This window comes from Perca flavescens, chromosome 11 (genome assembly GCF_004354835.1).
Source record: "Perca flavescens isolate YP-PL-M2 chromosome 11, PFLA_1.0, whole genome shotgun sequence".
In the NCBI taxonomy this organism is placed as follows: Eukaryota; Metazoa; Chordata; class Actinopteri; order Perciformes; family Percidae; genus Perca; species Perca flavescens.
In genome coordinates this window covers 29,846,103-29,869,120 of record NC_041341.1, presented here as the reverse complement: position 1 = coordinate 29,869,120, position 23,018 = coordinate 29,846,103, and the positions used below count along the sequence as shown (strand labels likewise).

At 39.9% G+C, this 23,018-nt stretch overlaps 1 protein-coding gene across 1 annotated transcript in view; it reads right to left on the bottom strand.

The window, feature by feature from the left end:
* The window catches only part of dnah7 (dynein, axonemal, heavy chain 7), a 98,399-nt gene that overhangs the window by 69,698 nt on the left and 5,683 nt on the right, over positions 1-23,018 (bottom strand). The window contains exons 14-24 of the mRNA XM_028590638.1: positions 22,567-22,791; positions 22,264-22,410; positions 21,453-21,632; positions 17,721-17,861; positions 17,251-17,618; positions 16,282-16,468; positions 5,302-5,495; positions 3,221-3,419; positions 2,160-2,300; positions 698-910; positions 497-606 (exon numbers count right to left, since the gene is read on the bottom strand). Of these exons, the coding sequence (XP_028446439.1) occupies positions 497-606; positions 698-910; positions 2,160-2,300; positions 3,221-3,419; positions 5,302-5,495; positions 16,282-16,468; positions 17,251-17,618; positions 17,721-17,861; positions 21,453-21,632; positions 22,264-22,410; positions 22,567-22,791 (2,105 nt within the window). The remainder of the gene's footprint in view (positions 1-496; positions 607-697; positions 911-2,159; positions 2,301-3,220; positions 3,420-5,301; positions 5,496-16,281; positions 16,469-17,250; positions 17,619-17,720; positions 17,862-21,452; positions 21,633-22,263; positions 22,411-22,566; positions 22,792-23,018) is intronic.

Here is a 23,018-nt window from a genome sequence, read left to right as displayed (position 1 = left end):
AAATTAATATCATATTAATCCAAAGTATTACAATGTCATTCTTGTTATTGTAACCCTATACAATGATCAGTAAATTGCCATTCACAGCCAAAGCAGATAAAGTCAGCCCCTGCCTAATAGAGTACTCTTTAAAAAACTTGGCAAACTGCCCTAGTGGCTATCTGGGGAGCATCATGCACAAACAAACAGGTTTGATGAACATTATTTCCAGGAACACAGTAAGGAAGAACTCCCAGTAGCTCAGCAACAATATACTGTCTCTTTAAGATGACACTATTAAGGAATTTAGCATCTAAAACGAGAAGAAAAGTGTTCTTGTAGACAGAATAACAAGGTAGGTGATTGATTAATAGTGTAGGGATATATGTAGCTATATCCAACTTGGGATTTGTAGAGTCATAAGACAGACAGGACTTTTAGCTGCAAGCATCCCAAACATAAGCCTAAGAAAAAGACAGACAGTGAACTGATGAGGGAGCTTGTGTAGTAGCTTTACCGGTAGCAGCGGTCAGTGAGTGGGGTAATGACCAGTCGTGGAGTGTTGCCCAGGTATTCATAACCATAAGGCAAACCGGCATTGATCATCTTGGTCTGGAGTAGGTTCTCCTGCACAGGGTGTGATGCAAAGTTTAGAAGTCAATCACTGAGTATGTAATATGAGTTGAAAATCAGCCCCCAAACTGCCCCTTTTACATACCACCCAGTAGTAGCGCAGTTGGCTTAGCCACTCAAAGTCATTCTCGTCACTTATTCCCTTTTGCACCAGTGTAGCGAGCACATCCCTGCCGTGGACGTCCAGCACAACAAGGGCTCCGAGGGTCACCCGGTTCTGTTTGGATAGCTTGCCGCGTACAAGTGCCACAATGTCGTCAATCTGTCTATTGTTCTGCGCCAGGTAGGCATCTAAGGCCTGAGGGGAGAGAGGCATGATTAAACAGAAGGCAGAGCATTCTGGAGAGGATGCTATCAAGACTCCATCTTTAAACTGAAGGTCACAAGTTTGATCCCGGCCGCAACAACTACTAGGTCCATCACTGTCAAGATGTCTAAGAGAAAAAAACACTTTTTCTTCTTTTATAAGTGCATCGCTAGCTGGGGATGATCTTGTGCCTTGAAGGAGGATATGAAAAAGAAGAATATAACCTGTGATACGGAGGGGTTTTCCAGTGCAACTTCATAAAACAGCATTATGCCACAGACCTCTGCTGGCTATGTGTCAGTTTATGAGATAAAGTTGTTCTTCTTCATTTGATATGATGGATTTGATACAGCTTGTAATTGTCATTCAGAACAGCTGTTAGACCATATCCATCTTAGTGGAAAAAAGCTGAACTGTTTTGAATTAGATGGTAGCTTGGTGCCACTAGTTAAGTCATTACTGTCAGTAACACATTCATTGAAAGGTAATCTGAGTTTGTAATACAATTTATCCAAGAGTAATCAGACTTTGTCGACCTCATCTTGAGGACCTTTTTAAATCTTTTGTTGAGGCTGTTTCTCGAGCGCTGTCTGACATGACATACTTCACAGCCTACGTTGCTATGGTTACAACTTTGATACACACATGCAACTTCAGAGCATACTGTAGATTATGTATTTCAGATACGAGCTGTTACCATGGTTACAGCTTTGATACAGACATCATAAAACTTCAGAGCATATTGTAGATGATGTGTTTCAGGAAAACATGCTGGTGTGCTTGCCTGTTAACGTAATTAGGTATGTAAGTATGTGGGTTATGTCTGTAAATAAAAATAAAAATATTAAGTCTGTTCCACAATAATACAAGATGTTTAATCATGATTGTGATGACTTTAAAAATCGTCTGTGCAGTGGATAGACTATTTTTCTATCTAGATGGTTCCAAGTGTCTTTGAGCATTCTTGAAATACCTTCAAAATAGCAGTCTTTTTTTTCAAAGAGATTTCAAAAGGATGTATCTTTTGCAAAAAAACAGATGCTCAGCTATGGGACTCAAATGTAATAAAGACTGTACATGAGAGGCACAAACTGGAGCCAACTGGAGGTGAGAAAGATCCCAGGCAGCAATATAAAGTGGCTTATACTTTTGAGAAGGACCTTACCCCAACACTACATATGTAAACTGTTATTCAAAATATGTAATGCATGTTAAGGAAATACAATAAACAGTTGATCACCTTCTGTCCTGAACTAATGGCTTCATGAATATCCTTTGTCCAGTAGACCTGTGAGACGCAGAGCACGGTCTGGCCCGGCCAAGCACGCACCCAGTTGATCCTCAGGTCATTGGGGTACGCCTGGATTGCCTCCCCAATTACCTACAGTGGACCACAAGCGGGACAGAGGCTTTAACGCACAGCACTACATGTGAATAGGTTAACATTTTTAACTAATAGATATCACCATGAAATGTCCCCAGTTGATTATAAGTACTGAGATTAGGACGATTATTTTTTGTATTACAAGTTTTCTAAAATTGTATGTTTAAATTTGAAAACAAATGGGGCATTTTCTTATTCAATATGCACTAATGTGTAATTTCCAGAACACAAATCTGACCGATGGATAAAGCCAGGTTCAAAATCCTTATTTCATTTTTTGACATATTAGAGTCAAAGGTTTTTAGGGAATTTTAGCTAACTCTATCTCTATCTTTTCATCACTCCTTAAATCAGAAAATACTGTCAACAGCCATAATAACTCCATGTTTTTAGGAATAACATGTTCTATAAACCATACTATGAATGATATATGAACAAACCCCTCTGTGAAAACTTACAGAATAGAGATCGGAAGTTCTCATTTTGAGAAAATGGCCTTTAAAGTAATATGTATCATGAAATTCCATACTATTTAATGTCCTTCTACTAACAGACACAATATCTAATCAAATCCTTAGCATCGTATACCTTGTGTTATATACTTATGCATATTCTATACCCTTAGGAGAAATCTACACACGCAAATAAGTATTAAATGTGCTTTTTTTTTCTGTACTTTTCTGAAAGAAGAGATATTATAAAATCTAAAAAGTGACCAGTGCATGAAAACACAATGTTTGGCCTTAACACTGTGGTATCTGTTTAATGGAAGATATTTTTAAAAAGCATACACAGATGTGCAGTATCTCAATTTTGGTGTCAAAAATTGACTCCAGGGTATTTCAAATCTCATTTAAATGTAAAAAATGCATTCATTTGTTTATGTATACGTCGTAAGCAAATAATCCACACAGCACCTTATGCAGGGAGGCAATCATGCCATTCTCGAGTTCCAGAAGCCACTTCTCCACCTGGCCTTTGGCTTTGGAGGTGGAAATAATATCCAGCAGCTCCACCACTTCACTTTCACTGCTCTTCATGTGGGTGATGTCCAGCATATCAGTGAACACCACATTAGCGATGCCTTCAAAGCACTTCTTCAGATGGGGCTGCACCCTGAAGGCGAGTAAGTCATGAAAGTTGAATCACTTGGGATCTAATGTCTACAGTATATATGAGCAAATGTCCAAATTATATCTTACACTGGCCTCATAATTGGCCAAATGTTGATGGTTAATTAGTCCACATGTATGCTAAGTGTGTGTGCTGTTTTTTGTTTTTGTTTTTATTTTAAAATTGGCATTTATTATATGAAAGAGTAATGATGCACCCAGTTTTAATGCCTGTGGAATTTTTAAAAATGAAAGACTGCAGACATGAGAAGAACTGTGTCTCAAAGCTACAACACATTTTTACTGTTCCTGATCCTAGTTGTCCTTTTTTTTTAAATCAGATTCCACGTTCTAGGACAATGGACAACACCAGCAGCTGATTTTCATCCACTGATGGTCAAACTAACAATGGTTTAGTGAGATAACTACAGCACTGGCAAATTTGCTCACATGTTGATGATTGCCCCTGTTATATTTCATCACTACATAGCACAAAACAGTAGTTTACAACACAAAAGAAGTACAGAAAAGATAGTAGTGGACCCTGAGTCAAACTACTATTTCCAAAATCACACATTAGGTCATAGAATCACTTAAGGTTGCTCACTGCCAGTTTTTCTTACATTGTGATTGACCTTAGAGTTTAGTTGGGAAATTGTGATACAATCCAGCTGCACCCCTAAGGACATTCAGCAGATTACACTCATTCACTAACACTTTGATTCACATTCACACAATGTCCTGTGACTTTTGCTGCTGCGAAACCGGTTATTGTCCCCGGTTCCTGCTACAGTATGTAATGTCACTGCATCTTAAGAGTAATATTCGCTGAAGTCCTATTATTTATTTCAATGTTTATTTGTATAGGGAGTCCCTATATAAATATTTAGTATATATTTAGTTTCAGTTTACTAAAATATTTTCGTTTTAGTTTACTATAATAACCTTATTTGGGACATGTATGTAGCATAAACCTACCTAGCCACACACTACAGCATTTATAGACTAAGCTAATTGGAATTCCCCATCCTCATTGTTCTTATTGTTTCTAACTCTTCTTGAAGTTTTTCCTTTTTCATACCATTTCATAGCTCTATGTTTTTGTTCTTCTGTTGCTTTTTCTCGCTGTGCAAAAAAACATTCAGGAGAAATAGGAAATAGTATTCTAATGCATTCAAACTTGGGCATTTGGGTACTGTACCTCACTTTCTCTACATCCCTGAAATAAAAGCAAGCCCTTTTGTCAGTCTAGCATTGCAGTCAAGGACCAATGATTTAAATTCTCAAACAATCTCACTAGCACTTTCCCAAAATTACAAAGCCCCTTCCAGCCTACCAACACTGCCACTACTGCATAATTCCCTTCTTTACAGAAGAGGTCATGACTGTGTACATCTGTACTGATGTGATGACAATTCCCAGAAGCCAGAAGTGAAAGCAAAAAGAGAAATGGCAGTAAGAGAGTACAAGGATAGAACATCTTTTGTCTGGAATCACATTCATTATTAACCAAACACCCTGGGTGAAATAAGACAAGGGTAGGTTATCAGTATGGACTGTGGGGCCGGAGTATGTGTTATAGTTAGCTGAATATTTTGTAGTCCTAATATCAGTTTCACAAAGGCAACAGCTCTGCTACAAATGTGGTACAGAAGATGGTTTATATTTAAGTTTCTTCATCATTGCCTGCATACTAGTTTTGACATCTACTGATGGACGACCACTACACGGCTTATCATGACCACTACAGTTAGTACAAAACCACAGATGCTCTTAATCGTAATCGTAATGTAGCTCCGCTACTGTGACAATAAACTGCTATCTGATTCTGATAATAAAAAAATATATTGTGTGAACAATGATGCCTAAGTGTTTTAACTGTTTACCTTGTGGGGTCTTTGGTCTCAGAGAGGATTTCTAGCAGCTCCTCATTGGACAGGAAGAAGAAGCGTGGGAAATAGAGACGCTTCTTCTCTAGGTAGGTATTAAGACCTTTGAGGATCATCTCCAGAAGCTCATTGGAGACTTTTAGCTTCTCTAGCATCTTGTCGATGACTATCACTGCCAACACGTGCTTGTCCTAACATAGACAGGAGAGAATAGTGTTTAAAGCAAATATTCCCATTGGTTAAGTACTCACAATTTACTTAATTTCTGAGGTCTACCACCAACATGGGCCATTTAATCATATCATCATCACCAACTCCTAAAAACACGTAGTTAGGATAAACATATATTCAAAACACATACATGGACATGTTTTACCCGTTTGGGCAATTTTAAGTAATCTGACACACCAGACGGTTTGTTACACAGAATCATCTGAAAAGCATTGGAAACTGTTTGGAAAAGGGAAGGCACAAAAATAAGTGGCAGGTGATTGGCTAACTTTAACCAATTAGATCAATGAACCATATGATGTAGTAAGAGATCGCTGAAGAAGAAAGAACATGCCACAGGCTGAGGAGAGAGGAGAGTTATTTAGCGTGTCGGTGCATGATTTTTGCCATCTTTTCCATGGAGAAAAACCTTCAGTTTTGTTATTTGCTCTTCTTCCAATAAATAAATACCCTCCAGTTCTGATATAACTGATGCTAATTGCAGCATCGACACTAACCTGTGCGTCACACACACCTACAGTAGTCTCGCTTTGCCAGACAATCCTCCACAGCGCTGCGGAGGAGGGTCTGGCTAGTCCCCACAGCATTCCGGGATGGGAGAAAAACATGCTCTGGTTTATTGGCATTTCTTTAAACCAATCACAATTGTCATAGGCGGCGCTAAGCTCCGCACGGAGCCGTTGGAAAATAGCCTCAGGAAGGAACTTGTTTTGGTGGAGCGTGTGTACATTCAAAAGTTGTTTTAGTCGTACAAGAGAAAACTCAGATTGGACAGATAGTCTAGCTAGCTGTCTGGATTTACCCTGCAGAGATCTGAGGAACAGTTAACCATAGTCCTCAGAAATCCAGTGGAGTTTAAAATTCCAACACAAAGAAAGTGGAAGGAAACGGACATCGGCGAAAAGACATGCATCTGGTAGAATTTCCTGCGCCACCTGAGCAATACCGGAAGTGGAATGTCGAGGATATAGAATACACCTACAGTAAACCACGCGCGTAGCTGCCAGTAACTCCTCATAGGGCGCTGATTGGTCCGAAACCACGGTAATTCGACAAAAAACACATTACTTGAAGCCTGACAAGATGGATTTTGGCATGAAGTAATCATATCATGATCCACGAATCCAGCAGCAGTGCAAGGTAACAATTTCAGGTTCACTCAGAATCATCATAAATTCACAGTTTATGCTCTCTAGTATGACAAACAGCTGATAACTATCCATTTAATAGTTTTCTCTGGGTCTCACAGAAGCGCTAATAAAATGTATGTTTCCTTGGCCTCTTTGGACTGTAGAGCTTTTTCTTTTCTTTTTTTATTCATTTTTTATTCACAATTGAACACATATCACAAACATACTCCAAAACACAGCCACATAAAACAATAAAGACAAAACAGAAATAATAATAATAACAACAATAATAATACTAATAATAATAATAATGTAGAGGTGACCTTGACTGGAGTCCTGCATGGGGCTCCAGTGGGGGACTCCATTGTTCTGCTGGGGGACTTCAACGCACACGTGGGCAATGATGGAGACACCTGGAGAGGCGTGATTGGGAGGAACGGCCTCCCTGATCTAAACCAGAGTGGTTGTTTGTTGTTGGACTTCTGTGCTAGTCATGGATTGTCTATAACAAACACCATGTTCGAACATAGGGATGCTCATAAGTGTACCTGGTACCAGAGCACCCTAGGCCGAAGGTCAATGATCGATTTCATAATCGTTTCATCTGATCTGAGGCCGTATGTTTTGGACACTTGGGTGAAGAGAGGGGCAGAGCTGTCAACCGATCACCATCTGGTGGTGAGTTGGGTCAGGGGTGGGGAAGACTCTGGACAGACCTGGTAAGCCCAAACGTGTAGTGCGGGTAAATTGTGAACGTCTGGAGGAGGCCCCTGTCCGACAGACTTTCAACTCACACCTCCGGCGGAGCTTTTCGTGCATCCCTGTGGAGGCTGGGGGCATTGAACCCGAGTGGACAATGTTCAAAGTTTCCATTGCTGAAGCTGCGGCGAGCAGCTGTGGTCTTAGGGTCTTAGGTGCCTCAAGGGGCGGTAACCCACGAACACCGTGGTGGACACGGTGGTCAGGGAAGCCGTCCGACTGAAGAAGGAGTCTTTCCGGGATATGTTATCCCGGAGGACTCGGAGGCAGTTGCAGGGTACCGAAGGGCCCGAAGGGCTGCAGCCTCTGCCGTGAAAGAGGCAAAGCAGCGGGTGTGGGAGAAGTTTGGAGAAGACATGGAGAAGGACTTTCGGTCGGCACCAAAGTGCTTCTGGAAAACTGTTCGCCACCTCAGGAGGGGGAAGGGGAACCATCAAGCTGTGTACAGTAAGGATGGGACACTGTTGACCTCAACTGAGGAGGTAATAGGGCGGTGGAAGGAGCACTTTGAGGAACTCCTGAATCCGACTAATACGCCCTCTATGTTAGAGGCAGAGCTGGAGGATAATGGGGGATTGTCGTCAATTTCCCAGGCGGAAGTCACTGATGTAGTCAAACAACTCCACAGTGGCAAAGCCCCGGGGATTGATGAGATCCGTCCAGAAATGCTCAAGGCTCTGGGTGTGGAGGGGCTGTCCTGGTTGACACGCCTCTTCAACATTGCGTGGAAGTCTGGGACGGTGCCAAAGGAGTGGCAGACTGGGGTGGTGGTTCCCCTTTTTAAAAAGGTGGACCAGAGGGTGTGTGCCAATTACAGGGGTATCACACTTCTCAGCCTCCCTGGTAAAGTCTACTCCAAGGTGCTGGAAAGGAGGGTTCGGCCGATAGTCGAACCTCGGGTTGAGGAGGAACAATGCGGATTCCGTCCTGGTCGTGGAACAACGGACCAGCTCTTCACTCTCGCAAGGATCCTGGAGGGAGCCTGGGAGTATGCCCAACCGGTCTACATGTGTTTTGTGGATTTGGAGAAGGCGTATGACCGGGTCCCCCGGGAGATACTGTGGGAGGTGCTGCGGGAGTATGGGGTGAGGGCGTCTCTACTCAGGGCCATCCAATCTCTGTATGACCAAAGTGAGAGCTGTGTCCGGGTTCTTGGTAGTAAGTCGGACTCGTTTCAGGTGAGGGTTGGCCTCCGCCAGGGCTGCGCTTTGTCACCAATCCTGTTTGGAATATTTATGGACAGGATATCGAGGCGTAGTCGGGGTGGGGAGGGGTTACAGTTTGGTGGGCTGGGGATCTCATCGCTGCTCTTTGCAGATGATGTGGTCCTGATGGCATCATCGGCCTGCGACCTTCAGCACTCACTGGATCGGTTCGCAACCGAGTGTGAAGCGGTTGGGATGAAGATCAGCACCTCTAAATCTGAGGCCATGGTTCTCAGCAGGAAACCGATGGAATGCCTTCTCCAGGTAGGGAATGAGTCCTTACCCCAAGTGAAGGAGTTCAAGTACCTTGGGGTTTTGTTCGCGAGTGGGGGACAATGGAGCAGGAGATTGGTCGTAGAATCGGGCGCAGCGGGGTGCGGTGTTGCATTCAATCTATCGCACCGTTGTGGCGAAAAGAGAGCTGAGCCAGAAGGCAAAGCTCTCGATCTACCGGTCAGTTTTGTTCCTACCCTCACCTATGGTCATGAAGGCTGGGTCATGACCGAAAGAACGAGATCCAGGGTACAAGCGGCGAAATGGGTTTCCTCAGGAGGGTGGCTGGCGTCTCCTTTAGAGATAGGGTGAGAAGCTCAGTCATCCGTGAGGAGCTCGGAGTAGAGCCGCTGCTCCTTTGCGTCGAAAGGAGCCAGTTGAGGTGGTTCGGGCATCTGGTAAGGATGCCCCCTGGGCGCCTCCCTAGGGAGGTGTTCCAGGCACGTCCAGCTGGGAGGAGGCCTCGGGGAAGACCCAGGACTAGGTGGAGGGATTATATCTCCAACCTGGCCTGGGAACGCCTCGGGATCCCCCAGTCGGAGCTGGTTAATGTTGCTCGGGAAAGGGAAGTTTGGGGTCCCCTGCTGGAGCTGCTCCCCCCGCGACCCGACACCGGATAAGCGGACGAAGATGGATGGATGGTTGGATGGATGTAGAGGTTTCAAGGCAGCTATCTCTCCAAGAAAGCAGCAATTTTATCACAGTTACATTCCGACTTAAGCACCATGACTATTATTCCCTCACAAAAGCTGCTTACGTGTGTTGCACATTAGTGTTGGCAATTTACTGCACATTTTTTGTTCATCAAGGAAAAATATGACAGAAAGATGGTTTGTTGTGTTAATATTTTTCTAGCAGTGCTCGGAAGTTCAAACAAATTATGAAGGCGCTCCTTGGAAGGGGAACACAAAAGTTCAAAAGAGAAAAATGGCCCAAATGCCTTTATTTAAATGGCTATTTAATATTGAAATCTTAGCACATTAAAAATAGAACTGGGCAGCAACCCACGCGTAGCGGCACAAACTGCCTTCTTCAGGAAAAGTATCTTTGTTATGTTTCTCTAAAGTTTTTTAATCATCATTAACCCAGTCTGCCTATAAACTCCTCATTTATAGACCATTTCATCCCCGCAATAAATATCTCCACTCTTCTGAACAATGCAACACGTGACAACATGGTTTCTAGCTTTTGCAAATGGAAACAATATGACCCGTAAGGGAACCAGCTGGTACAGTTGAATAGTGATCCTACAAAACGGATGGTGTACTTTCATCTTTGTTTGATGCGATCAATTCGCCTTGAGCCTCTTTTTGCTGGATGTCAGAGTTCCTAGCAACATGCAACGTGAAATGTGCATATCAAACCATCTGAAAATCAATAATATGTCTGTATACTACAATGACGTTAATGAGATAGAAAATAATTTACACAGCAGATATTCGATGTTAGAGGGTGCGGAATGCAAATAATTTAACAGTATCATATGCTCTCGGAAAATCTACAACCAATACTGTTTGACAAACAGCAAAGAAATGTTTGTACTTTATTGCTATGAAGTGACACAACTTCTGGTTTGCATTAACTTAGATAAAAAACTTAGATAAAAAACACTTAAATCCATCGTTTTTTGAGGCATTTGACAGTATGAAAGACTTAAAGTAACTGAAACTACAGTAACTACAGTAAATTAAACTTAATTAAAAGGCTAAATCAAATGATCACGCTTTGACTGTGTCTCGGTGAGCCGTACAATTATACTGGTAAAGGGTATGATTAATGAACTGTGATTCTAGCTTCATAGATTTCATCAGGACAACGTAATAGCAGGGCTATTTTTATATAGAGTCTGCCAGCGGGAAGCTTTTCATGAGCACATTGAAGGGATAACAATGCTGGTATTATACGTGATAATGTGTTTTTTATGCACCAAACAGATGGCTTCAATGGGGGACAGCAACTGTCCACAGCTGACATATCAGGTCTGCAATCTATGTGGCGAGAAAACTATGACCTAAAGAGAGTATTTCTCTTTGTTTGAATCTGACACACACACCACACATCCAGGACAAATAATGTCCTGTATTTTCAAGGCACATCCTGCAGAGTATTATATCTGCATGAGCATGTGAGTGTACTATTAAGGGAGCTATTCTTTTACCAACTATTATTGTGTTATTATTGGGTGAATCCATCAGTCTATTAATAAATAATATGTCAGTCATCTTCTCCATGAGTTCAAATGGTGAACTGTTTCTCCCTTCCTCAGCTCATTAGAGGGTGCAAAGGTGTGGCGTGCTGCAAAGTTAAAAGAAAGCAGGTTCATAGAAACAAGTCTTTTAAATTGATTTGGATCTCTATTTTTCTGCAATTGTAAATGCAGTAGTCGATAAATGACACAATGAAGGAGGCAGCAAATAAAAATAATAAAAATAAAAAAAGTGGAGGAAATTGAAGTTAAGATGTGGAGGCTGTAAGACGCTGGAAGATCAGTGGATCTTGAGCAGCTCCCAGTGGTTGATCTGATGACAACAGCCTGGGCAACAAAAAAAAAAACCTGAAGTGATTTGTGGAAAGGAGAGCTGCACTGTAGCCTGCCTTTTTGCTCTCACTGTTGTGTGGCAGTATGGAGTTGAGATGATTCCAATTTCATGCACTGCTGATCAATGCCATGGACGAGATGAAGGGATGTGTTCTTTGTCAAGATTTTGATGAAGTATGCGCCTATGCGGAGGGGTGTTTTCCTATAACTGGCTTACATGGTATGGGGAATTAAAATCATATATATATATATATATATATATATATATATATATATATATATATATATATATATATATATATATATATATGAATTTTATATATATATATGAATTAAAATCATATATATATATATATATATTATATGATTTTAATTGTTGATATATATCAACATATGTTGATCAGTTGTCTCTGACATATACCTTGCTTGTGAGTTTTGAAGTTGTGTATGGACTGGGTAAGCTGCAAATGAATTGCCCTTCTCGGGATAAATAAAGTTGTCTGACTTTGAATTAGCATTAAACATGGCAAGAAACTGGTGATTGCACAAGGAGACCATAGTGTAAATCTTAACTTTGCTTTCCACAGTTATTAATCTTAACCTGCAGTACTAAATACGTGACCTCCCATCATTAGTTGAAAATATTTAAAAGGTAGCTAAAAGATGCAAAAAGTATTATTAATTTTGTTTCTTAAATCATTCAGACATAATTGTGTGAATAATTGTGCTTGAATGGTGTTAAAACGTCCTGGGGAATAACTAGATATAGGATGCCCACTATTATCACAAAGTACCTTATATAGCGATATGTTAGTGGGTATGATCATACTCACTAACTTATCGCTATATAAGGTACTTTTTCCCCAGAATTTTATGAAAATATTCTACTGTCATCACTGGTGGCTCTGTACATTAAAGGTAGTAAAGGTCACATTGGTAGCCATTCAGTGTATGGATAACAAAAATGACTACATCAATAATTGAAGGACACAAATGGATATAACAATTCAAGTTGTAAAGCAACATGTTCTGATGGATTCTTCCCTTAAAAAAGACTACATTATTCTTGCTACGTTTCAAGAGATTGATAGTAAGCAACTCAACTCAAGTGTGGGATAAAAACAAACTCAAATCAAATGTTTACCACTGTGAATTACCCCCCTCGGGCAATTTTCAAGTGCTCTGAAGTGAGTTTCTATACAGTACCAGAATACATGGCTGGAAATGACTTTTTATGATTCTCTAACTGTTGTGTCCAAATAAACCAGTGGGGATACTTTAGGAGAAAAGCAACCTACTGTAGATGGAAACCTTAATATTATGTTTTCAGAACACTTCAAGAGGCTCCTGTGTATCAAATGACAAAAACAAGGTAGATGAGCCACCACTACAACTACAAGTGACTGTTTTGATAGTGTCCCAAATATGTTTCAGGACTGTCTCAGGATGGTGGAAATGTGAGCTTTTAGTCTCAAATTTGTATGAAGGATAATTATCATCAACAAACAGACAGGGATTAGTTTTTCATGTTAACATGTTGTACTGAGTGTACTTTTGTAACAAATTGAGCTCACAATTCTCAAAGAAAAAAACTTAATTCAAAAAGTGTTATATTTTTCTTGCACTTTACAATGAGTTCACGATTCTCTTAATGGCCAACCGAGGCATACAGTAGTTTGGAAAACAATGGCACCGGGAATTTTGACATTTGTGCTGGACTTACTGTGTAGAGAACGGTGGGTGTGGGTGTTTTGACACTCATATTTACTTTGAATATTGAAATTACAATGATGCACTCTGACACACAATGATATTTCTTCCCTTGTCTTGCTCCACAACCTCAGTTTGTAGAAACATTCATGACAAACACATACGACAAGAGGGATGGCAACAAGTCATAACTACCTGTTAGAATTAGCTAACTGTTTTGGATATGCATTAAAGGGTTATTCTTGGAGACTATAAGAAGCTAAATAAGTAGAATTCCTCTCCAACCAGTAAGAGTTACTAGTGCCACAACAATTAGAAGAGCCCTTGCACGCTTCTTTTACCTGTGCTACTGATCAGTGTTCTGAAACAGTAAACAATATTAAGCAGTAAAGCAGGCGCCTGCCTTTTACCTTGGACAACAAAATTGACAATCTTTAATGCCCGAAACTACATAATTACCTTATTAAGGAAGAAAATACCAACATCAAACATTAACATCAGCGTATTGGCTTTCTGATTAAATTCACACAGCGGGTAACAATGAAAATCCTTCCTGACTGTCTGATCCCATTAAGCATCTGTATGGAGGCTCACCACTTTAATAAAATGCTAAAAACCAGCAGGTACATCAGACATACACATTAGGAAAATGATATTTGACAAATCCATTTTTTGCAATGCTTAATCCTATACATGCACATTGATATTTACAGCACATCTATATGTACTGGAAAGTGTTCTTTGTGCGTTTGTCCACCAAACACTTAGCAAGAGGATCTATGTTTTAAATGATACAGTGCAGTCCATGTTTATCTGTAGATTTGTTTGTACCTTTACATAACAATTCCTAAAAAGTCCAACATCAGCATTATGTATGAGAACGATTTTGCAGCATACACACAGTTCTTACTGAGTGAACTTCACTGAGCTAAAAAAAAATCTTGATGAACTTAAGAAATAGGGCCTATTTCCCTCAAGCTGGATAAGTACAAATGCAAGTGTAAAAAGTACTGTAGCAACATTTGTGCTAACATGCTCCATAACACTGTCTACACAACTCATAGTAGACTGGACAGTATGCGTGCACATCTGTGTGTGTGTGTGTGTGTGTGTGTGTGTGTGTGTGTGTGTGTGTGTAGGCTCCCTGTCCCTTGGTGACCTCATTTTCTTTGTGGCTCAGTATGGCCCTGCCCCTTCCAGACAAAATCCATAATTTCTATTTGATGGTGCAGTCAGGCTGGGCTTTCTGGAGGACACTGAAATTGATGCGACTCATTTCAGGTCTACTGAGGACGCCAATTACCCTTTGGAAACTCTTTGAGGATGCTGGTGCAACACTCACTTTCTATCCTCCCTCTGTTGTTTCTATCTTGCTCTCTTTTCTTTTCGTACTGATTCCCTCCTCTCTCTGCACTGTCTTTCCCTGCCTGTCTCAGTCTAAATACTCCTTTCTGAATTTAGTGCATACTTCTGTGCCTCTTGTTTTCCTCGTTATTTCAATCCCAACCTCTGCTGTAACTCTCACTGTTGTGCATGTTTAAGGGTTTATGTTTGTTTCGCCCCACCTGGTCAGGTTTCTGCTAATTATAGTAGACAACATTATATTTTAATGGTTACACTGCCTGGTAATATACTAGGCCTGAGCTGTGTATATCATACTTGAATTTGGATCTGTATTTGGAATTCCAGCCACAGGACTCTGATTGTGTTGATTCATGAGAAAAAAGTCCTTTTCAACTTTACCTTATTTGCTGCCTCTGAACATTAAAACCAGCTTTCTGCTGACGTTAACTTTCTGATTAGGCTTGCAGTACGTCACTATTTCCAACTACTTTTTTTATTACTAAAATGTGTGGTGTAGTTACAGAGCATCATTATCACTCCAGTTAAATACAAATGATTAAAATTACAGCAACCATTTCTATAGGAAATGTCTCTGTACAGTCAATACACCAATTGGATGGTTGAATGTTTTTCCTATTCGACCCAGGATTAATTGGCCGGCACTTTCCTTTGCTTTTTTTTTTACTTGGGAATTACAGTACAGGCCAAAAGTTTGGACACACCTTCTCATTCAATGGGTTTCTTTATTTTCATGACTATTTACATTGTAGATTCTCACTGAAGGCATCAAAACTATGAATGAACACATATGGAATTATGTACTTAACAAAAAAGTGTGAAATAACTGAAAATATGTCTTATATTTTAGATTCCTCAAAGTAGCCTCCCTTTACTTTTTTTGATAACTCTGCCAGCCCTTGGTGTTCTCTCAATGAGCTTCATGAGGTAGTCACCTGAAATGGTTTTCACTTCACAGGTGTGCTTTGTCAGGGTTAATTAGTAGAATTTTTTCCCTTATTAATAAAAAAGCAAAGGGTGGTTACTTTGAAGAATCTAAAATATAAGACATGTTTTCAGTTATTTCACACTATTTTGTTAAGTACATAATTCCATATGTGTTCATTCATAGTTTTGATGCCTTCAGTGAGAATCTACAATGTAAATAGTCATGAAAATAAAAAGGAAACGCATTGAATGAGAAGGTGTGTCCAAACTTTTGGCCTGTACTGTATGTCACTGTGTGCTCCTCTAACTATTCATTCGGTTACTGTTAAAACGATTTCCTTTGAGCTGATGATGAAAATGTTAAAACAGATCATCCTAAATACTTAGATTTAGACCATAAAGTTGGGATTTATTTACCAAAGGGTATTCATTTTATTCATGGGTGACAAACCCTCTTTGTAATGTGAGAAAAAGACAACAGGCTTAGGGTTGCACACCATATAACACTAATGTAACACCAACAGCAACAATCCTAGATATGACTTTTTTTTCTTTGACCATTAACTTTTAGTCAACCAACATTTTCCATGGTTTTCCATTGTTCTGGAGACCACCTATTGCTTGGTCTTTGGAGCCAAAAGGTTATCCAACAGAATATGGCCTGTCCAGTACTCTTCTTTTAACAGTAAATGTCTGGCTATACAAAAGTTTGGGGTTGAGTTTTTTTCCTCTATATTTAGATGTTTAGATGGTTACTGTAATATTTGCCAAGTTTGTCAACTTTTTTTTAAAATGATTCATGGACTGCAAAAGTAAAACAAAATTAAATCAAACAACTTACCAGTAAAACTTGTTTCATGGTGCTCCTCCAGGTTTTGTCAACATTTGTGAAATGGCGTCCCTCTTCAGGCATCTGGGTAATGATGTCTGGGGAGCTGAATATAGGCTCCAGGTAGAGCCAAGTGGACTGCACCTTTAGCCATTCATCCAGGATCTCTTGGAGGAGCAGCAAATTACCCTCCCATTCCCTACATAAGAAGATGAATATATGTGAGAACAAACTATAATTAATAACACTTAACTGGGTTTTAACTAAAATTATTCTCCACATTTTGTGAAAGGACAAGAATCCTAGAATGAGCCAATGCAAATGATCACAGCTCAAACGTAAAAGGGGTTTGGGAATCCTGGATGTGTATTTATATTATCTTGCATTTAATGCCAGGTATCCTCTGATCTGTAGTTAGTACACTCAGTATAAAAGGGTAGTTGGGATTGTCTCTCGGAGTAACTTGTACAATGCCCTAACAACCTGATTTCTTTCTTATCCTCTCTGTGGTATCATTCTCTTCCACCGACAAAGCTAGATAATGGCATTATAAGGTTCTCATGTGGTATTAAAAAAAAATTCATAAAATGTTTTACAGTAGCTGCTTTAGCATCATGTTAATATAGCACAACACATGTTTTAAAGCCACAGGGAATCCTGTGTCAAACTGTGCCTTGCAGCAACATAATATTGCAATAATCTCACAAATTACAGAGGATGGAGAAAATTCATCATTTGCTGAACTCACAGGCAGATAAAAAAACAGAACAGTAATGAATGAATTATACAGTATGCTCAAACAAAACCCTTGTTTTGAAGTTTCACAAAGAATATCTAAACTACAATTCTGAGACAGACAAACAATTTGGGTCTGTAGCTTGAGATTGCTTTTCATATGATTTCATGTGTTCTTCATGACATTAATGAATTGCTTTTTAAAACAAGCTAAATAATTATCAAGCAAATCGCCTTATCTCTTACCGTATCTCCACCTCGAATGGCTTAATGAAGGGTGAGCCCCTCATGGTCTGCGTCTTCACGATGTGATCGTCCAGCAGCATCTGCACATCGTCCACAGATGACAGGATGAAGGTGCCCGTTTCTCGGTAGGCCAGGAGGTTGAACTCCATGTCACTCCACTCACTGGCCATTTTCTCCATGGCCTTCTCTAGGGAGTACTCCTTGCTGGCCGCCTCACTGACGCCCTCGAAGCTGTTCAGGTGCTGTTCCAGGTGCATGGAGAGGAAGTTAGCCACACAGGCCTGGTCATCAGCTGGCTGCAGGGAGACGCCAGCCACCTCGGACATTTTATCCCAGTGGCGTTCACGCAGGCCTGGGTTGCACAGTACCTATGAAGGAGGGGTAGTACAAAAAGCAGACGTATATTCTATATAGTAGATTAGATTTATAGTAGATTCTATAGATATTAAATATTTCTGTTAGGGTCTTACCTGCACCAAAGGAATGTGCTCCTTGAAGTCCTCCACCTTAGTCTTCATAGTGGTCGCTATGCCCAGGGCTTTGGGTACGTCAGCGAAGCCTTTCTCCAGCTTGTACAAAGTGCGCCAGTAGTTACCGACATCCCCTTCTACCTGCATGGGTGGAGTTTTAAATTTCAAAGACACCAGGAAAAAGAATAGAATGATTGTGAATTAATAATTGTGAACTGAATTGTAAATAAAAACTGTCTATTATACCAAAAACAGTTTGTGTAACTACTACTACTGTACTATGCTGTAGTAATTCACTATACTGTATATAAATAGTCTTCTCATCCTATATATATATATATCTGGGAACAAGCTGTACTTTCACCTATGGACCAATGAAAAAAGACAAAATAGGTTATAATATAGGCCTATATATATTTCTAAATAAAACCAAAGCCATGCTTTTATTTGTGCACTTCTTGAGCTGCACCTGATATTCTTATTGCAGCATTTGAGTTATTGTATATATATATATATATATATATATACGTACATAAATGAAAAACAAAGAATTTGCGCATGTGAGTTAAAGTTTAGTCCTATTACAAAATAGTAAATATGTTCAGACAGGAAAGAGTTATGAATGTTGGCAGGGCGTGCTTAGGCGGTTTGAGGGGATTCTGTTAATAGGGACTAGGATGCTTGGCAGTACCAGGTGGTTGCTATAGTGTTTTATCGATTAGTTGATTTAATTGACAGAGCTGTGCGCTTTGAGAGGTGGTTAAGACTAGAAAAGCACAATATAAATGTAGTTCATTAACCATCTGTAAAACTGAGTTTCTCCACAATTAATCCTGCAAAAGCACCATTTTAAATCTTGTGTTTACCATAAATGTGCTCAGAAGTTTCTTGGAAATAAGTAATTAAGCATGAATAAGCATAAAAGAAATGACTAATCGACTAAAGAAATCGTAGTTGACTAAGACCAAAACGACCGATTAGTCGACTAATCGACTAAGAGGTGGCAGCCCTAGTCTTTACAGGTCTCCAGCTGCAGCTGATTCAGAACGCTGCTGCTCGAGTCCTCACTGAGACTAAGAAAGTGGATCACATCACTTCAGTTCTGAGGTCTTTACAATGGCTTCCTGACTCTCAAAGAATTGATTTCAAAATACTACTTTTGGTTTATAAAGCACTGAATAGTTTAGGGCCAAAATAATTTTTTTTATCTGCTGCTACATTATGAACAATGCAGACCTCTCCGGTTTTCTTGGACAGGTCCGCTTCCTGTCCCCAGAGGCAGAATTAATCATGGAGAAGCAGCGTTCAGTTTTTATTCACCACATATCTCCCACCATCTTCTTTTAAATCAAGGCTAAATAATTTTCAGTTTGATGGTGTACTTGTTTATTTCTTACACTGCACTTTCTTCTTGTATTTTACACCTCTCTTATTCTATTTTAGCTGTTTTAATTTTCTCTTTAAAGAATGTTTTTAATTATTTTTAACTGCTCTTAAATGTATTATGTAAAGCACTTTGAATTGCCCTGTTGCCAAAATGTTCTGTATAAATAAAGCTGTGTTGCCTTGCCTTACTGTTAGTGTCAGTAGCAGTAGTCACAGAGGTAACACTGACAGTTATATATTTTTTACATTCTGCACTCAACCCATTCGGCCTCCTGTTTCTTCTGCTAAACAGCTATTTTGTATATATTTGTTTCTGTTTCTGTATTTATTGTATATCCTTATTAATGTTGCAATGCACCAAGGCCAATTCCACGTAAATATAACTTACTGTGGCAATAAACGCTTTTCTGATTTCTGATTCTGCTATGGGGGGTTTAATATACACATCGGTGGGAGAATAAGGGGTGACAGAAAGGGGAGGGGCAGTAATATAAGCGAAGAAGGGTACTAAGAATAGAATGAGTACCATATGCGTTTTTAATAGTAGCTATGTTACAGAAATATGTAAATAATAACAGACGTGTAATTGATAACACTGAGAACTTGCTTTCCATTTAGGGCATTTTCACACATACCTTATTTGGTCCGGACTTTTGGACCTTTTAGTTTGATCCGAATCAAAATTACAGGTACAAAACCTCCCCCGGACCACGGTCCGGATCAAAAGACCAAATTTTGGTCCGATAAAAAGAGGTGGTCTCGGTCGGACCAAACTGAACCATGGTCCGGTTCGTTTATAGTGTGAAAGCATTTTTTGGATGGTTCAGATTTTTGGACCAAATAAGAAGCTCTGGCAAGCTCTCCTTGTGTTACAAGACCAGGGAAGCTCTTTTAAGGAATAGCTCGGTGCTTAGTGAGAGAGTGTGACGGTGAATGCGCTCAGCAGTTATCAGTCGGTTATCAGAGCAGAGAATACATCAGCAGTTTATTTGTTAAGTGGTAGTAAATGTACAGCGTAGGTTTCCGTTTGTCTCTGAATAAATACTCCAGAAAGAAAGTTTCCGTGTCTTGCTTCTCAACATCACAACAAAACAAAAAGAGCCGCAGCAGAAGGGGAGAGAAGCAGGCAGTTGAGGGAAGCCCGTCAACAAACAATCAATTAGAAGTATCTGGAGACGCAGCTCACATATGTGATGACAGCAGGACGTAGTTTTGTCACGTATACATCTTTAGTGCGCTTGCATAACTGCAGTGTGAAACCAAAACTTACCGGATCAAATGCATACAATGTAACAAAAACATGAACCTTGATCCGGACCTTGGTTCGGACTTTCATGTGTGAAAACTCCCTTAGACACACAGTATCTGATCCAGGATCTTAGCTTTATGGATGAAAGCTTACTGATTCCATTAGAACTGAGTCATCGTTAATCTTATTAGTATCACCTGGGAGTGCAGTTGCACACTGCAATGTGACTGCACTGTATTTTATTCTCCTGTCTATTCTGTTTTATTCACTTACTCCGTTTCATCTTTTTATTTCATCTTTCATCTCTAAAAAATCCTATTTATTTGTGTTTTCGTACCGCCTTGTGTTTCTTTTATACAGCTTGTACACAGCTCTTTGAATTTCTTTGTTGTTGAAAGATCCTATTCCAAAAAACAAATTGGTTTGCCTAGCGGCTGATATACAGAACCCTTTAACTTTATTAACTTTTATTCACACGTACACGTCTCTGTCTCTAACAAGCGATAGCACATTTTACATAAATGCTATGTGGACAAAGCCAATTAAAGCAAAAAGATGTATATGCTATATGATTGTTTTATGACATTTAGTGTGTTTAAAGACCGAAATATGTATGTGCGTAGGTCTGCGTGTGTGTGTGTGTGTGTGTGTGTGTGTGTGTGTGTGTGTGTGTGTGTGTGTGTGTGTGTAACAGTCTGCAAAGAGGCAGCTTTCTGAATCTTGTAGCATTTCTGTGAATAAAACCTAAACAGCTGATGGTTTAAAGAAAAAGAGAGAGAGAGAGCTTTCAGAGATTCCAAAGAATACCGAATTTCAAACAAGGCATGGTACTCAGATCCCTCTGTTACTACTGAAAATCACAATTTACCTATGGGTATACTGTACGTCCACCATGAGTTCACCAAGTCTAATAGAATGTTCTTGTAACACATAAACCTAGCAACATCCAAGTACGCACAGTTCAGGATCTGAGCGGCACTGAAGCTGTAATGAATATAAAATATGTCCCTGCTTAAAGTAAAGTGCTTCATGGTTGAATATTTAAACCTTTACATAATGTACAGCTTTACACCAAAGGAATTTTCAAATGATGGTACCTTGTCGGGGTTCACACCCGAGAGCGGTCCATGGAGCCACTGCTCGTACTGTTTTAGGAAATCAGTGGCTGTCTCATAGAGGCGCAGGAAGGGTGTGAGCTTGTCCTGGATCTTCTTACGCTGCGGGTACTGGGAAACAGACCAGCCATAGGCTTCCTCCTCTAGATTGAACTCATTTATCTTTCCAGAGTGGCAGAAAGGTTGACAGAGATGGAGGCATAGAGGGTAGTAAAAAAAGAAAGAAACGCATACAAAGAAAAGATAGATGGATAAATAGATGAGTGTCAATGTTTGGATGAAACTCATAAAGCCTCTAACAACTCCTGTGGTAGTTAGTTCTACAGCCAATGCTGCCCTCTACAGGTTAATTATTTTAAAGCACATACTGTAAATCAACTTCAAATGCAATGCATTAATCCACTGTACAATGGATTTGCATTTTTCAATCACAAGCATGTCTATCCATGACTGCCAATTACATACAATACAACCTCTGCTCTTTTATGAAATGTATGAAGTGTAGTACTTTTAAAATCAAATATTATATTCAGCCTTGATCATACTGCAAAAGCAGATCTTGCATGCCAGTGTAAGGTGTCCTTGTACTGATACAAACAAAGACACTTTATTCTATATGTTTTATCATGGTCTGGGTATCAGTATAACAAAGAATTGTCTGCATGATTTATTATAATTTTGGCCTACTGTCACTCTCCAAAGCATTTATTTAAAAGAGTTGTTGCTATAGATTATAAATTGACCTCTTTTGTTCTGTACTCCTATATGTTTTAGCAATGAAATCCTCATGTACCTTTTCCATGGCTAACTCCAGTTTAGCATTGAGGGCCTGGGATTTCTTCAAGTACTTGCTGAGATCCGTCAGCTCACCAAAGGTGGTAAACTCCTCCACCTGTGCCCAGTAGCTCTCCAGTTCTTCCACAAAGCGGTCGCGGCACATCTGGAATGCACACACAGAAATGCACTCTTTGGTTTTTTTTAGCAATAATTTTCATTTCACATTCACAATAATAATTTGGCTCAACAGTTCTGATGCAAACAATCCAGAGTTCAGTCAACAGATCAATAGTTTGACAGACAAGGTAGAGACACAGACCTTAAGGCCACTCTGATATTGCTCTGTCTTTTCAGAAATGATCTGTCGGTGTTCCTTAAAGATGGATGGCATACGCTCAAGCCACTGGATGGTCTTTGTGTTCAGCTCCATGTCCAATGCTGAGAGGGTGACAAAGTCCATCAGGTAACACAATTGTGTGTTGGAGTCTGCCAATCTTTGCTCCAACAGAGGCATCTCTGTGGTCTCCACCTTATTCATGAAGGCCTGGATGGGAGTGCAGGGCAACAACAAACATTGGTATAGTACTTCACGTCCTATATGGCAAAATAGTTAATACTGAAAAAGAAAGTATTAAATTGCCACAGTCCAATAAGTATGTGTAAACAAACATGTAAAGTTTCCATCTATTATTACTGACTGGATCCTTAAGTAATGCCATGCCTAACTGCTTTGTGGACAGATGTGTGAGGGACAACTGTATAGTAAAACAC